Source organism: Canis lupus, chromosome 21 (assembly GCF_048164855.1).
Source record: "Canis lupus baileyi chromosome 21, mCanLup2.hap1, whole genome shotgun sequence".
Classification (NCBI taxonomy): Eukaryota; Metazoa; Chordata; class Mammalia; order Carnivora; family Canidae; genus Canis; species Canis lupus.
The window spans coordinates 39,908,512-39,924,802 of record NC_132858.1 but is presented as its reverse complement, the minus strand read 5'-3'; the positions used below and the strand labels follow the sequence as shown (position 1 = coordinate 39,924,802).

General features: G+C 38.6%; 1 protein-coding gene across 2 annotated transcripts in view; it reads left to right on the top strand.

Annotated features, from left to right (window-relative positions):
* The window catches only part of RELN (reelin), a 498,553-nt gene that overhangs the window by 261,802 nt on the left and 220,460 nt on the right, over positions 1-16,291 (top strand). For both annotated transcript variants that reach the window (XR_012014160.1, XM_072791484.1), the window contains exon 9: positions 15,671-15,767. Coding sequence is in view for 1 of the 2 variants with exons in the window: in XM_072791484.1 (XP_072647585.1) it covers positions 15,671-15,767 (97 nt within the window). In the remaining variant the exon portion in view is untranslated. The remainder of the gene's footprint in view (positions 1-15,670; positions 15,768-16,291) is intronic.

Here is a 16,291-nt window from a genome sequence, read left to right as displayed (position 1 = left end):
ATGGGGCCAAATTTTCGCCTTCACAGGTAGATTTTTTTCCCTTTTCCTTGACTTCTACATTCCAACGTGGATAAGTGATGTACAGGAAGATAATAAGTAGCAAAAACAATAAAGAGTGTAAGGCAAGAAGCTGGCTCACCACTAGAGTATAAACATGATTACATTTTTTACAAAATTTATAAACTGATGGAACAAATGTACATAGATATGCCACAGAACAAAATATTATGCATAATGCATAAATGCTAATAAAGCTGAGGTTTTTGCAGTAGGAGAGGAATAAAACAAGCATGAACACTGAGAAACATTAAACCAGTTATCCTGGAAATGGTAGGATTTTATGCTTAAAATTGGGAGTCTTCATTTAAATACTGTTCATCAGGTAGTACTTTTATATTTATTATCACAATGTTGCTCTATTTATAGTAGATTATTTTGATGCCATGGGCTAGTACCCTTAGGATTTTTCTGGCAGGCTCAGTAACAAAGGAAATAAAGATCTCAGTGTAATGTAATGATTGTTCTACAGTATTGTTGTTACTAGAAATTAACATACACAACTGCCCCCAGTAAAATATTTGAAAAGAAGTTTGTAAAACCATAGAAATATTGATCACCTGCATAATAACAATCTATGATTCTGCTTAGGGCCGAATTATTTTGGAGAAGATTGCAAAGTAGCAAATAAGCCTTTACTGTGTTCCTTGATGCTTTTGGGTATAGGGGAATTATTTTCTCCTCAGTGAATAGTCCTGTCCTCAAAAATCACTCTTAGCAAGAAAGGGGTAGGTAACTGCCAGAACTGCTTATTTTACCAATATCTTCATGTATTCCATCACATTTTCACACTATAGAATGAGGCGGGCAAGGCCCTTTCTTGAGTGCCCTCACCCATAGTAACATGTAACATCCCCTGAGAGTGACAGCGTCTGGCTTTTTAAAGCCTTCTCTAAAAGTTCCCCCATTCATCTCTTCTCTCTCTCCATCACCACAACCTGGAGTTAATGGTCCTGTCTTCCATTTGTCTACCCTGAAAAGATGAAAAGGTGTGTTGATCCTGATTTGTACCAGCCATAGCAGGGAGTTCTAAGTAGCCAGATTGCATCCATTTCCTGACTTTATGATCTTTCTCTATCAAATGCTGTGGTTTACATGTAGCTCCCGGAGCCCTGCTCCTCTCTGAGGTCTGAGGGGTGAGTAATGGCAGTGGCAGGGATTCTCAGCAGAGCCCCGTCCAAGCAGTCCTCAAGCGCTCAGTATTTATGGGCTCCCGCTCTGCTCTCTGGAGGCATGATTTCTGGCAGTGCTTGTCCCCATCCATAAATTCTGTGAGATCACTTCTCTCCTCCTTCCATGGCTCTGTGCGACATTTTAAAAGGCAGCTTGTTTTGCAGGCAGAAGCTTTGAGGAAAGAGGCAGCCTCCCGAGAGGACAGTAGCTCTTTCTATTGTTTCTGCTCTGATTTACTTTGAAAAGTCCCAGGCTTTTGTGGAGAAGGGCATAACCAAATAAAAATAAAATGACCCAGACGTTGGGAGCCTAAAACCATATGATTTATCCTTCCACCATAAGAGTAAAAGGAAATAGAGTTACTGGAAATACAGGCTCACAATCCCTAATCTGTAATTCCATATTACAAAAAACTCCAAAAAACCACAAGCCTATTAAAAAAAAAATTTACATGATGGCAAAGCCTAACATGACCTGGATTCATCTGTCAGCAAATCCTGACTTGAAATAATTTAAAGCTATTTATAATCTTTATTTATACTATTTATGGGATCTTCGTGCATTTCACTACAGAAATACTAATGTGTTTGATGGCAGAATGTTGCCCCAGACCTTGGTGGGAACGTTGCGTAATATGTGGTATATGCACCACATCACCTTTGTGAAATCCGTATGTTAATTATGTAAGTAAATAATTTGGATCATGAAATTTGTCTTACCTCAAGGGATTATGGACCTGTGTGGGTATTATTCTGAGAAAGGAAATAAATCTTCAATTCCTAATAGAAGAAATTACTAATATTTTTGTGTTTTCGGTGGCCTTGATTTTATACCAAATTAACCTACTTTTAAAGTTCTTTGTTTTTATAGCACCACCCAAGAGAGATGGGAAGGAAGGGGGAAAGTTCATTTGTGAATTGGGGAGACTTCCTGCCTCTAGGAGGTATTTGTGATCTTCATACAAGTATGCTATGCTGACTGGGCTCTTGCACAATGAACAGGTTTTCTGTGTGTTTCCTAGGGGCTTCATGCACTAGCATACAATAGCTACCTGCTTGTGTGCTCCTGTATTCTTGGCATTATAAACTCTAACAGCACTTGAAGATTTTCTCAGCCAGCATTGCACAGAAGCACTCAAGTTAAGCAGGGCCCAGAAGTTACAGGTTCTCTGGGACGTTTGTTGAGCCTCTGAGGTTCATGAAGATCAATGTAGGTTTCATTCAGGTTCATCTTCAACACAGGCTGAAAGTGAGTAGCTCCCATCTAACATAAAAAACAATCATTTAAAAGGCCATTTATCAGGATCTCTAGGTGGCTCTGCGGTTTAGAGCCTGCCTTTGGCCCAGGGCATGATCCTGGAGACCAGGGTTTGAGTCCCACATCAGGCTCCCTGCATGGAACCTGTTTCTTCTCCTGCCTGTCTCTCTCTCTCTCTCTCTCTCTCTCTCCCCCCACCCCCCGTGTGTGTGTGTGTGTGTGTGTGTGTGTGTGTGTGTGTGTGTGTCTCAGGAATAAATAAATAAAATCTTTAAAAAAATAAAAAATAAAAGTCCATTTATCAATCCTAATGCATTATAATGTGATCATTTCCTTTTAAGAATGTTTTAATTGAGCCAAATCTGCCTTAAGTAGAAAGAGAAGAAATTTTAACTTTTCATTCTTTTTTTTAAACGTTGTCCTGCATTAAAATACAGTTAACAGGGATCCCTGGTGGCGCAGCGGTTTAGCGCCTGCCTTTGGCCCAGGGCGCGATCCTGGAGACCTGGGATCGAATCCCACGTCTGGCTCCCGGTGCATGGAGCCTGCTTCTCCCTCTGCCTGTGTCTCTGCCTCTCTCTCTGTGTGTGTGACTATCATAAATAAATAAAATAAAAAATAAAAAAAGTACAGTTAATGCTTGAATGTGCCATGCAAAGCAAAGTGGGAAATGAACTATGTTACCTACCTTCTGTGCTTTAGGACACTGATGAAATGCAGAAAGGAACAAGAAGTATGTGCTCTTGCACAGGGTGGGTCCAGGTTCTGTGAGTCCACATCTGAAGCTTATATAATTTTGGGTCAGGGCTAGGATCTCTTTAAGGAAAAACATACAAAATCACACATTCAAAATTAGGTGCAAATGCATTTATTTAGAATGAGAACAGGAGTCACAACAAATTACAAAGTTTTAGAAGCCAACAGTACCCCCAAATCACAAATCCAGAAATATAGCATCTTTGTTGACTAACTGAAATGCTCTGTAATACTTTTTACCCTGAAATTTTTGGCTGCATATTCTCCTGCATATTCTCTTCAAATACAATTTTATAATATTTTCTATAGAGGAAATAGAGAATTCTGGTTCTGGATCAGAGGGGTTTTTTTGGGTAATTATTAACATTTGACCTTCCTAACTCCTTATTGATAATGTCACTTAAATGTGTAGGATCATTATCAAATTGAAAATCTGTATCTTACTTCTTTCAGGCATGAACTGTAAGATCTCAGGGATTTTATAATGTAGATATTTTAAGCCCATGTATTCCTTATAATACTGTACAGCATGTTTCCATGTCGTTACAGCTCATTTTTATTGACAAATGATTTTTGCTGTTGGTATAAACAGGGAAGGGAAAAGAGCACTGGATTGGGAGTCAGGCCATACAGTCCTTCTCTGCCAGTTGACCATATAACCTTCTTGCCACATAACCTTGGGCAAGCACTGAAGGCTGTCTGGGCTTCTGGCAACTAGTTTGTAAAGTGAGAGTGTTTTATCTTCATGACTCTAAGTACCTTCCCACAGTGGTCCTAAATCCTAGGACTAGGTAACCAAAGAGACTATGAGTTAACTAGGAATACATTTTGTCTGAACATATGGTTATGATGTCTTAGTTAAGGCAGCCCCCAAAGAAATATCAATTTACCGTATCTTTATTCAACCAACTGTGGTTAACTTAAACTTGTAGTTTGCTCTGTCACCAGGAAAAGATATTAAATAGAGGGACATCAAGTGAACTATGTAATGTCACCCAAACAAATCTCAACATGAGAGATCAAATGAGCTGCCTTTCTGGCTCTTCCTATAAGAGTGTCAGTCTCGGGGCACCTGTGTGGCTCAGTTGATTAAGTGTCCAATGCTTGATTTCAACTTAGCTCATGACCTGAGGGTCATAGAATGGAGCCCAGAGTTGTTGAACTCCATGGTCAGCAGGGAGTCTGCTTGAGATTCTCTCTCTCCCTCTGCCCCTCCCTCCACTTATGCTATCTCTCTATTTCTCTCTCTCTAAAATAAATTTATTTTTTAAAGATTCTATTTATTTATTCATGAGAGACACACAGAGAGAGGCAGAGACATAGACAGAGGGAGAAGCAGGCTTCCAGTGGGGACCCCAATACAGAACTCAATCCCAGGACCCTGGAAACACAACCTGAGCCAAAAGCAGACACTCAACCACTGAGCCACCCAGGTGCCCCTCTAAAATAAATTTTTTATAAAAGAATGTCAGTCTCTGTGTTGGTGGACCAAGACTGTAAGTCAACCCTATTTCTTTAATATGCTAAGAAGTGTACCAAAAAAGATAATAAAACTATATATACTGTGATGAACACAGTAATATATAGAATTGTTATTATATTTTATACCTAAAAGTAGTATAACCTACATGTTAATCATACTTTAATACAGGGTCTCTGCCTCTCTCTGTGTGTCTCTCATGAATAAATAAAATCTTTTTTAAAAATTATACTTTAATACAAATATTTAATACATAATAATGGAAGAGAGATGAAGAAAAATATTAAATTTTTTAAATAAATTTTTTTTAAGTTTATAATGGTATCATTGTATTTCCAAATGACTTTCTTCCTTGAGTTTAACTGACTTCTAGATTTATTTAATTCACTTTTTTCTTTTTCTAATAGATTTTTATTTATTTTAGAGGGAAGGAGGGCAGAGAGAGAAAAAGAATCTCAAGTAGACTCCATACTCAGTGGAGAGCACAATGTGGAACTTGCTGTTAAAACCCTGAGATCATGATCTGAGCTGAAATCAAGAGTCAGATGCTTAATCGACTGAGCCACTCAGGCACCCTTTCATTCACTTTTTCAACAACTATTCACTGAGGCCCTCTTCTATGTGAAGTAGTAATCAAGACATTGGGGCGATGGGATTTGTGAGACAAGACCTTTGCCCAGATGGAGCTGGCATTCTGATGAGGGGAGGCAACCACTGAACGAATGAATATGTCAGCAAGTAATAAATGTGATGAAGAAAGTACATCAGGGTTTCAGCAAGAGAGGAGTAGCATTTTATTGGAGGTGGCTGGGAAAAGGTCTCTAAGAGTGTAACCATTGAGCAGAGGCTTGAATTGTGTAAAAGAGTTAGCCTGGCAAAAGGAACAGCCAACATAAGAGCCATGTGGACTGCCGTTGTGTCACCACAAGAGCCTTATGTAAATGTGAGGACTAAATGTTATTTTACTTCCTAAATGGTAAAGGTTGCTTAAAGGGTATGCATTTTCTGCTTTTTTCCTGAATGACAGCCGAAGTCAAGAGAAATGGGACTTTATCACAAGAAAGTTAGCTAGGTTTTTAAGTTCACATGTATCTCTGACATGAGAAATACTTCTGATAATTGGTTGACTCATTGATTGGTTGATTGATAGATTAATAATCTTGGCCTGGCTCCGTATAACAAAGTAGAAAGTTACTTGTCTCTTTTTTTCTAAATGATACTAGGGATAGTACTATTTAAATATAACCAGGGGTAGAAATTGATACCAATTTCAGTTGTAACTTTAAATTGAGGTAAATGATTCATAGGTCAGACTAAGATTACAGTGAAGTATTTGTTTGAATTACAGTGATGAGGATCTCTAACAGTAAAAGGAGGCAACCATAGAAAACTAAGCTTTGCCATTATTTTAATTCTTTTAATTTTAAAAAGTAATAGATACTATTTGACACTTATAAGTATTTATGATTTCTTTATGGTAAATGTTTATTTCAGAAACAGATTTATAAGTTATTTTGGAATTTGTTATTTAGAATATAGATGTGAATTGCCTGGTATCTTAAATTTAATCCCAATTGCACTATTATATCAAGTTAATGCTTTTCACAGAATTAAAATATTTTAAATTGAGAAATGTTAGGATATTGCTTTTTTGAAATAAATCTATTTTTTAAAAAAATCTCTTTGAAATGCCTTCCTATAGATTTGAAAGCAAACAACAAAGAAACTCTTTGGAAGAAGGTTAACCTTTTGTGTGTGGTCTGAAAACCTAGTCACAAGGTTATCCCATTGATCTGGGGGAGAAAGATGACCTAAGGAGGTAGTGGTGAAGGTAAAGGAAAGGTATCGATTTAAAATATACACGGGAGAAGGGTCCAGAGGTTTATGTGGCTGCAAGGGAAGGAGAGGGATGTTCAGGGCACCTGTAGAGAAAGTGATACCCAAGCAAACATGACCTTTCTTCCTTTTTAAAAAATATTTATTTATTTATTTGTGAGGAGGGGGTAGGGACAGAGGGAAAGGGAGAGGGAGAGAGAGAATCTCAAGCAGACTCCCCGCTGAATACAGAGCCCAATGCCAGGGCTTGATCTCAAGACCCTGAGATTGTGACCTGAGCAGAAATCAAGCATTGGACACTTAACTGACTGAGCCACCCAGGCACCCCAACAGATTGTTTCTTTTTATTTAGTGCAGTTTCACTAATCATCTCTTATTATAGAACCTGAGAGCCTAGTTAGTAACAGGCATGATATTTAGGCTAAAGGTGGTTCATTCCTTTAAGTTTTATTCTCTGTACCAAAAAAAGGCCATTATGGCCTCAGATCAGAAGCCTGAGTAGAAGAAACAGTACAGAAGCTTCTCCCAACCTGTTGTGACCATGTGAAAATGAAGAACTATTTTTTAAAGTGTGTTTTTGTTCACCAGAAGCAGTACAGTGAAGTGGTGAAAGTGTGATTCTGGTTTATCTAATTCTGAACCCCATTAACCCCTCCCCAGAACACTCCTTATTTGTAAAGGAGGCGTGCGCATAGTGGCACCTAACCTGTTCGTAGCAACCACTATTGTTCTTTCAAGTTATTAGAATTTTTTTCTTCATGAGTGCTACTGAAACGCTGATCAGATTTTCTGTTTTGTTTGGATGCTAGGAACTGTAAAATCAAAATTTCAACTCCACTCCAGCAATTATATGGACCTTATACTAATTTGTCTTACTACCCTTCTCCCAGAGCACCTTCTTTTTCTTATCAGGTGGATTCTTCTCTTCCCCACTAATACATTTACCAGTGATACTAACACACAAGTAGTTTACTCATTTTGGTCTCAGTTTTTATTTCTGTGTTGAATGTATAGCATTTCCACTAAAGAGCCTGGAAATAACCCCCCCAAAAAAGAAGCCATAGGAAAAATGCACTGTAAGTTATTTGATAAGCAGTAATTCAACTTAATATTTAGCCTGTGAACAAGTATGGTCAGAAATGTGCTCCTTTTTCTAAGATAAATGAATTTTTGAAGTGAAACAAAAAATATTGAATCATAGCTAGAATCTGTTAAATAGTATGGGCCAAGAACTGTCTTCTAGGCATGTTTCATGTGTTAGCTCCTTAATCTTTGCGTCAATTCTGTGGAGAGATTGCTATTATTATTTACATTCTACAAACATGGAATCTGTGACGTGCCCAAGGTCACAAAGCTAAGAAGTATCTAAGCCCAGATTGCAACCCTGGTAGCCTGAGTACCCCATCCTCTCCTAGCCCATGTGCATACTTTCCTCTCTGAAAGATATGTTGTGTCAGAGGAGATTTCACTCTAAAAAGTAAAGTCAAAAAAATTATATAGAATTATTAGTAATGCTAACAAACACTGAATTTATTATCTTGTAGACTTCCCTCATAAGACTAATTAAATAAGGTATGTTTAAACCTATATAACACAGGGATACCTGGGTGCCTCAGTCAGCTGAGTGGCCAAGTCTTGGTTTCAGCTCAGGTCATGATCTTAGGGTGGTGAGATGGTGCCCCACATCTAGCTCCTCACTCAGCAGGGAGTCTACTTTAGAATTTTCTCTCCCTCTGCCCTTCCTCCCACTCTCTCTCTCTCTCTCTCTCTCTCTCTCTCTCAAATAAATAAATGTTTTTCAAAAACCCTATGTGACACATTAACATGCACCTACCATCAAAGATTTTCTCATTAATCCATAACATTACAATTAAAAATAACATTTTTCAGTGTGTTTAGCTGGTTCAGTCAGAAGAGCATGTGACTCTTGATCTTGGGGTTGTGAGTTCAAGCCCCACATTGGGGGTAGAGATCACTTGAAAAAATAAATAAGCTTTTTGTTTTTTAAAGTAACATTTTTCTGTAAGGTTACAATTGTATTAAGTTTGTTCCTAAATGTAAAATGTTTTTTCTCCCTTAGAACAGTGTGTTTGAGGTGCCTGGGTGGCTCAGTCAGTTAAATGTCTGACTCTTGATTTCAACTCAGGTCATGATCTCAGGGTTGTGGAATCGAGCCCCACATTGAGCTGCACGCTGGGCATGGAGCCTGCTTAAGATTCTCTGTCTCCCTCTGTCTCATCTCCCACCATGCTCTCTCTCTCTCTTAAAAAAAAAGAAAGAACATTGTGTTAATCTTTTCAAATATTCCAACAGAAACAAAACAAATCAACTTAGACAAGATAATGTCACAATCAAGAAGATATTGCACTTAAGAAACTTTTTCATGCAGTAGAAACATTCCTGGTGGAGAGGTCAGAACTCGTGCCTTGGGGGTAATACTCTACATGGCTTATGACTACCTTGTATGACTTTGCAAATTGCTTATTTTCAATTATGCTGGGCCATTATAATAAGGCTTTAGTAATAAGCAAAATAACTCATCTGGCTATCATTATTCTTCACATTACTTTATCTGGCTGACAAAAATGGAGTATAATTACTGGTGTAATTTGTCTCTGATATTTTTATTCCAAAAGCGGACTGGATTATAGAACCAGTTAAATCTTCTTAAGGCATATTCTAATTAATTTGGGGGAATTATTACCTGGGTGACTGTGCAACAGTACCATAGTTAACCTGTGGTTGAGGAAATAAGCAGTTCAGGTATCCTAAAGCATGATTGTCATGCCACCCAAGTGTCTTTTCACTTTGACTCTTGAAGTAAAGTCAAAAGTTCTTAAGTCTCAAAAAAAAAAAAAAAAAAAAAGTTCTTAAGTCTCAACTCCTCTTGTAATTCCCTTTTAAAAAAAGATTATTTGTTTGTTTGTTTGTTTGTTTGTTTGTTTGTTTGTTTGTTTATTTATTTGACAGGGAGCAAGAGAACCCAAGCAGGGGGAGTGGCAGGCAGAGGGAGAGGGAGAAACAGGCTTCCTGCTGAGCAGAGAGCCTGACACAGGACTCAATCTCAGGACCCCAGGATCATAACCTGAGCCGAAGGCAGACACTTGACTGACTGCAACCCAGACACCCTTGCAGTTCCCTTTTTTAGTAGAAACATACCTCAATAAAAGTGAAGAAATGGCGAATTTAAAGTAAATAAATTATAGCAAATTTATTCATGATCCAGCCAGAGTTTATTGAGCTCCTACTGTGTACCAAGCATCATTATGAATACTAGGGACATAAGTAATGGGCAAGACAGATACAGTTCCTACTCTGACAGAGTTTGCATCCTAACAGGATATGGATGTTGAGCAAGTAAATGATTAAACACAATAAATTTAAATACTGATCCCTACTATGAACAATACAAAGCTGAGTGATAAGATGGAGGATGATTAGTGATTGGGAAAGACTTCTTTGGATTGAGTGCTCAGAGAAGGCTTCTTTGAGGAGGGATTATTTGCACAGATAACCTGAGGGAGAAGAGGGATCCAGGCAGGGGAAAATTGGGTGGGGGGGAAGATATGAATGGAGTGAGGAGACAATAGGGTATGAGGAAATTGACATAATAAATGTAGTTTCAGGCAGTGAGAAGGAACGCAGAAGCCCTGGGGTGATGGAGTGTCAGGAAAGAGAAAAGAAGTCCAGAGTACTTTATGGCTGGAACATAGTAAATGAGAGGCAGAGTGGTACAGGGATGTTTGAACGTGTACGAGTCAGCAGATCGTGAAGGATTTCGTGTATCAAGATGAGGAGCTCATCTTTTTGTTCCTAGCACGTGAGAAGCCTTGAGATGGTTTTAGGCAGGGAACAGTATAATTGTTAAAACATTTTAAAAGACTCCTTTGTTTTTAAAAGACACCCCCCCACACTGCTGTGAGGATGATGGATCACAGGAGGATAAAGGAGAGCAAGCAAACAACCAAGACATGTTCATGATTTGACTGAGGTGGAGCAGTCGAGAGGGACATAAGCAAAACTACATTTTGGAAGCAGAACTCTCAGCACAGTCTGATGAGCTGAAGTGGGGCGTGAGGCAATCAAGGATGACTACCAGGGTTTTTTTTTTCATCCATTTGTTTGAGCCTGTGGGGTGGTTTCATTTGAAATGAAAAGACTAGTAGCTATTCAGCAAGTGGAAAACCAGTACTTCCAATTTTGATATAGTAAGTTTGAGATGTTCATTAGGGATGATAAATAGCAGTTTGGATCTGCAAGTGTGAACCTCATGGGAGGTATAATCCAGGGTATTGTCTGTGGTAGATGTTATTTAAAGCCTTGAAAGTGAGAAAGATCATCAAAGGAGGCAGTGTAGGTAAGAGAAGAGAAAGGCCAGTTTGAGGTCAAGAAGGAAACAGGAAATGAAGGAGGTGGAAGCCAAGGGAAGAAACTACCCAAGGAAAAGGCAGAGGTCAACTGACAAATCCTGCAAAGAACTCAAGTAACTTGAATTTGGGGTCTGTTGATTTGGCAACATGGACCCTGCAGTGAGCTTCAGGTTAGTGCTTGAGAGCAGGAGCCTGGAAAGAGGGTGGCAGTTGTGGGGAGAGAGAATAGGATGTGAAGATGTGCCGACAATCACTGGACACCCTTTTGAGGGGTTTTGCTGTACAGTGGAGCAAAAATAGAATGAAAAGGAGCAGAAGGAAAGGTGACATCAAGAAAATGTTTTGTTTTTGTAAGATGGGAGATGTTCTGTATGTTTCTATGATGTTTATATGATGATAGGAATGATCCAAGAAACTCATGGGGAGAGATGGATGATGCAGGACAAAGAAAGGGGAAATTTTAAGGAGCGAAGAGGAGGTGGGATCTAGACCATACAAGGAAGTTCACACTGATTAGAACAGAAACACTTCATCTGCTACAACAGGAAGGAAGCAGAAAACACTGGAACAATGGAGAGAGAATATAGGTAGATCAGGTAGAGAATAACAGGTAGATCTGTGGGCAAAAAGATGAGGACATTACTGTCTGTGTTTCTGTTTCTCTTAACTGTATGCATTGCATTCTTAACCTAATAAGAATGAACTCAGACTTACCATTTTATGTTAAAATTCTGAAAATTAAAAAAAAATAATCCAGTAGTTTTATTAACTTGATAACACAAAGCAAGTTTTAAAAATAGCTCATGGGCACGCATTCAATAGTACAAATTCAAGATATCATTAGTGAAGGGCTGTTTTATTGCAAGGTAGTTGCGGGGCATTATGTAGATATCTGCTTTAGCAGAAGAGTAAAAATGGCTTGTGTTTATGTTGCAGTGCATATGTTTCTTAATCCATAGGACCACCTGTAAGACAATAATAGGCTAGAAATATTTTTAGTAAAAGTATCCACCATTGTATACCGTGGGGTTCACTAAATAACCAATAATAATGTAAATGACAGGTATTATAAATAACTGTAGGTTTATCTTTGTCATTTATCAATTTATTTGTCAATTTAAAATCAAGAATTGACAGCCAAGAACAGCTGGAAATAACATTAATGAAGTGCCTTTAACACAAAATATCCTGTCCTCCCCCACACTGTAGGTAATTTCAGTAATCTTTGTATGTGTAGCTCTATGTGAGAGTCAGTTTTCTTAGAGTGTTGAATTGGGATCCTCAATAAATCCTAAAATTTTGTTAATTTTATTTATGAATACAAACCTTAATCACTTCATAGGTTGCTTGTACCCTTGCCATGGACAGAAATGAAAACATATGGACTTTCCTCATTTGCCTGTCAGGAACCAAAGAAAGTGTTTGGATTTTTAGACCAGTGAAAGTCCATCAGTGGCTATCAGATGTACTTGTATAACCATGATCCTGAATTATCTTCCCTCCTTTAGCACTTCTTTGCACACTTACACATTTGCTACTTTAGAGGGAAGGATTACATTGGAAGAGATCTGAGGGGAAGAAAATGGATCTGCAACAAGAGGGTATTTTGAATTTGACATTTGGGTTTACTTTCCTTTCCAGTTTTTTTTTTTTTTTTATTGGTGTTCAATTTACTAACATACAGAATAACACCCAGTGCCCGTCACCCATTCACTCCCACCCCCCGCCCTCCTCCCCTTCTACCACCCCTAGTTCGTTTCCCAGAGTTAGCAGTCTTTACGTTCTGTCTCCCTTTCTGATATTTCCCACACATTTCTTCTCCCTTCCCTTATTTTCCCTTTCACTATTATTTATATTCCCCAAATGAATGAGAACATATAATGTTTGTCCTTCTCCGACTGACTTACTTCACTCAGCATAATACCCTCCAGTTCCATCCACGTTGAAGCAAATGGTGGGTATTTGTCATTTCTAATAGCTGAGTAATATTCCATTGTATACATAGACCACATCTTCTTTATCCATTCATCTTTCGTTGGACACCGAGGCTCCTTCCACAGTTTGGCTATCGTGGCCATTGCTGCTAGAAACATCGGGGTGCAGGTGTCCCGGCGTTTCATTGCATCTGTATCTTTGGGGTAAATCCCCAACAGTGCAATTGCTGGGTCGTAGGGCAGGTCTATTTTTAACTGTTTGAGGAACCTCCACACAGTTTTCCAGAGTGGCTGCACCAGTTCACATTCCCACCAACAGTTTTAAATTTCAGTGTTGGCAGTTAAAGATCTTTGACTTAAGACGAGAAAGAAAGGAGAGGAGAAAGAAAGAAGTACCCGTTGCAGATGGCCCCTGGTCATTATTGCCCTCCTCACTGTGTGAAAGGTGCTTTGAGGCATGTGACAGCTCTGCATCCCAGCAAATGGCGGCAGGGAATTGGGGGTGCCATTAGCCACCTGTGCACATGGACATTGATTAACTCTTCCCCTCATCCCAAATAGACTCCAGTAACCATTGTCAAGCTGGGCAAGGAAAATCTCAATCTTCTGGCTGAAGTCTGTGTGACAGTGGGGTTGCAATTCAGAAGGGAATATGTGAAGAAAAATGGTACCCAGTGTATGTGGAACAACTACATCCAGAGTGGGAGTGGGGGATCATTTACCCATTGAACTGGTACCATTTGGAATGGGATTTTGGGCTGGGGCTCAGGGCGATGCAGATAGCCAAAGCCACTGGTTCTGTTGGGGGCTCTACTTCCAGCTCAGGGCCTTCTTCTTCAGTTCTCTTTTCCGGGGTGCACATCTGATCTCTAGGAGCTCTGCATCTTTGTCTCACGGCAGGGAGAAGCACAGCTTTATCCTGAGGGTACTGAGGAACTGTTGAAGGTTTGATTACAGGCAGGGAGGTAATACGATTATGAGTTTACTTGTAGGAAGAGCACTGGCAGCCGTGTAGCTAGAGAAGGAGGTGAGAGGCTGGAGACAGGGAGGCCAAAATGACCACTGCGGTGTCCTGGCAGGAGCGAATGAGGGTCTTACTGACAGTGCTGAGGAGAAGATGGATTTATAAAGATTTTAGGTATGCAAGAATGTAATGAGTAAATGGCCTAGGAAAAATGAGTCACCTGCCAGGTGCCTATGTTCTATAGGTACATAATGAACTGAATTCCCCAACCTAGAGATGCCGGCTTAAGGAAATAGGAGAGAAGTCATATTTGTCATCACACTAGAACACATTTGTATTCTCATGCTTATCAGCTGTCCTTCTGTCTTAATTGGTAAACAGTTTGAAGGAATTGCCTTCTGTAAGGCACATGTTTGGCTATCATTCGCTTTACCTGTTCCTTTTTCAGGGATTCACCTTCTCCATTTGCTTTTAGGAGCTTATGGTAAACACAACACGAGGGAGGCACAGAAGTGCCATTACAATTCTTTAGGCTGATTTGAACTTTGTTTTGAAATAAACAGATTGTCAGCCAGTCCTCATTCTTGTTTGTTTTAAAGTTTGTCCCATATAATCCTGGCCCCTTCCAATTGCAGCCTCGCAGCTTGATATTTATTTTAAGCAGCTGCTTATGAAAAGTAAAATTTAGCAATGATCAAAATGGCATAAGGTAGGTTTGTGTTTGAGCTTACGGTTGCTGGGGAGCTGTCCTTTGAATATCCTTTCTTTCATACTTTTTCTACCCACGTTTTGGCTGTGAGAATAAATCTGGGAAAACTGCCTTTTGGCCTTTTAGCACATTGCCAGCTTTGGCGATTGCAAACTAACTGGTGTTGTACTAAACACCACTGAAATAAAATAAATGAGTCTATTAAAGCTTGGAACTCCTGAGAACTACAAATGTAAAAACCGTCAACAGATGCCATTTGCTGAAACCGAGGCTCCTCTAGCAGATGGGTGAAAGTTAAACATAAATTGCACTATTTCTTTTTCTGTTAGTTCATTTGTTTTTAATATAGTATGAAAAAAATCCTGCTATTCGGTTACAATAAACTTCTGGCATATGTTTCATGGCTGTTTTGGGTATTCTGAGAAGATCTTTGAAATGATAGTCATGCTATGTTTTATTATATGAATTCATTGAATGTGTAGAAACACATCCTTGTCAGAGTTTTAAAACTTTCCTTGGTCATATTTCCAGTGTGGAAAATCATAGTGAGAAATAATCACCAAATGTTCACAATGGGACATAATAATGTCTCTTAAATCTTTCATGGTGGGCTCTCGTAAAATAGTATCAATCATATCTAATAGTTCTCATTCATTTAGTACTTGAATTTTCTTCACAGTATTTTAGTTTCTCACATGCTGTCTAATCATTTAAATAACACACAGAAGAATGGTACTTTTCGTCCTCGTTCAATTTAATGACTTATATACCATTTAATGCAATCACTATTAACTAATATTAACTTGCAAGAACTATAATGGCATTATTAATTATTCTAGAATATTTAGATATTTCTTGGCATAGAATTATTTATTTTATAATTTAGTTTGGTTTAGTTTTGTATCTCCCAAGAAATCTGCAGAGGTTTTTTTGCCTTTTTCCCGATTTCTAAAGTGATTTATCAAATAGTATTTATCAGAACTAATCACAAGAAATTTCAGCATAGTTGGAGGAATGATGAAGCAAATAAATAAATATTTAAATGGTTACAAAATTATCTCACATTTATGAAGAAGGATAATATGCAATTACAGTGTTTTTAACTTTGAAACTTAATGTTATTGCTCTTTACAGGCTCGGGTTCGTGTCGCTTTAGTTATTCGGACCCCAGCATCACCATGTCCTATGCCAAGAATAATACCGCAGACTGGATTCAGCTTGAGAGAATTAGGTTTGTTATCATTTAAAGTAGTTTCATAAATCCTGACATAGGTGGGTTTCTACTTCCCTGTTTGCCTTCATTCTACCACCGATTTTACTCTTCATGGTTAAAAGGATTCTGGTTTTTAATTACCCTGAATTACCTGCCTGCACATATGACTCTCTGCCTTATTTGAAGAAGTATTGTTAAAAGAGTCATTTTCCATTCAGAGCCTCCCACGGTTCATAGTAGCTGTAACAAACCATTTTTGGTAAAAGCACATTTGGGAGAATAACCTTTATGATGGAATCCTCCACAAAATATCATCATTCTGCTCTCTAGGTGGCCTGGCTATGGGTTGGCTTGGAGGCCTAGGAATATATGAGATTACCACATAAATTCCTCCCGGTCTGGGATGGTAATGAGTTCATAGCCACTGGGGCTTTTGCATCTAATCTTTAGTTCTGTCAATTCCCCCTCCAACTTCTCATAGGCAGGTTCTAAAATTCTATTATCATAATTGTGATGCAATTTATAGCTATTTTATTACATTT